This window comes from Perkinsus marinus (genome assembly GCF_000006405.1).
Source record: "Perkinsus marinus ATCC 50983 genomic scaffold scf_1104296930210, whole genome shotgun sequence".
In the NCBI taxonomy this organism is placed as follows: Eukaryota; Perkinsozoa; order Perkinsida; family Perkinsidae; genus Perkinsus; species Perkinsus marinus.
This window is the reverse complement of record NW_003216202.1, coordinates 1-1,272: the sequence shown is the minus strand read 5'-3', so window position 1 is coordinate 1,272 and position 1,272 is coordinate 1. Positions and strand designations below refer to the sequence as shown.

General features: G+C 48.5%; 1 protein-coding gene across 1 annotated transcript; it reads left to right on the top strand.

Annotated features, from left to right (window-relative positions):
- Positions 1-504: 504 nt before the first annotated feature.
- On the top strand, positions 505-1,231 carry Pmar_PMAR015157 (pyruvate kinase, putative; the record flags this gene model as incomplete). The annotated part of the gene is made up of 2 exons (XM_002787161.1): positions 505-1,090; positions 1,125-1,231. The coding sequence occupies 2 exons, from the start codon at positions 505-507 to the stop codon at positions 1,229-1,231; spliced, it is 693 nt and encodes a 230-aa protein (XP_002787207.1).
- Between the last annotated feature and the right edge of the window lie 41 nt (positions 1,232-1,272).

Genomic DNA, 1,272 nt, shown 5'->3' with positions numbered 1-1,272 from the left:
GTGCTATCAACTATGGTAAAGAGGTGGGACTATTGAAGACTGGCGATAAGGTTGTTGCTATCCATGGCATGAAGGAAGAGACCGCTGGTGCCACAAATCTGGTCAAGGTTCTTCCTGTTGATTAGACTGTATAGACGATAGTTGTTGTTACACGATTACCTTTTACAAGCTATAGATTCATCCGATTATAACCTATCATGTCACTAGTACGGTTTCGATACGAACAACCATTTCACGAGTACCGACTAAAGATTGATGATGTTATCAACACGGGCTTATGCCCATAGAGATTCTTAAGCATACATTCACATATTGAGTTGGAGTTCACACCTGAGGAGCTAGCATCACAGTCGAGTGATGGCGTAGCAGTGGAGGGGACAATACCGTCACAAATTAGGAGACAACCATCTCGTTTCGAGCAGTAGGTGGGATGCGATAGTTGGAGTTCGTAGCGGTGTACAAGACTTGAGTGGTAGTTTATATTGCTTTTTGATTTGATAGAGGATGCCAGATCATGGTTTTACAGGTCGGCGTGTAAAGGGTTGCAGTGTGATCGGCGAGGCCCACATCGCTGTGCCGGATGATATGGCTGAGCTCGCTAGTTGGGGATGTGGCTTGCAGGACTCCTTTCAAAGGAAGACCAAGCTTATATGCACTATGGGTCCATCATGTTGGGATGTTGATATTCTGGTGAAGATGATCGATCAGGGTATGAACGTGGCGAGGTTCAACTTCTCTCATGGTGATTTCGAGATTCATAGTAGAACTCTGAGGAATCTGAAGGATGCACTCAGGGAGCGGCCAAATGACGATGTATCCATCATGCTCGATACCAAGGGACCCGAGATCCGTTCGGGTTTCTTTGCTGCTGGTGGTAAGGTCGAGCTCGAGGCCGGTCAGGACTTGATCCTCACTACTGATTACTCCTTCAAGGGTGATGCTCACAAGATTGCCTGCACCTACCCCAAGCTCCCTCAGAGCGTCAAGCCCGGCTCCATCATCCTTATGGCCGATGGTACGGTTAACCTGGAGGTTGTTGAATGCTACGAGGACAGCGTTAAGACTCGTGTCTTGAACCACGCTATCATCGGTGAGCGTAAGAACATGAACCTCCCCGGTGTCAGGGTCGACCTTCCCTGCATTGGTGAGAAGGAGGCAACGATATCCTCAACTGGGGACTTCCCAACGGAATCGATTTCATTGCCGTCTCCTTCGTCCAGCATGGCGATGATATTCGTGAACTGCGGAGATGTTGGGAAGTCGTGGTCGGAA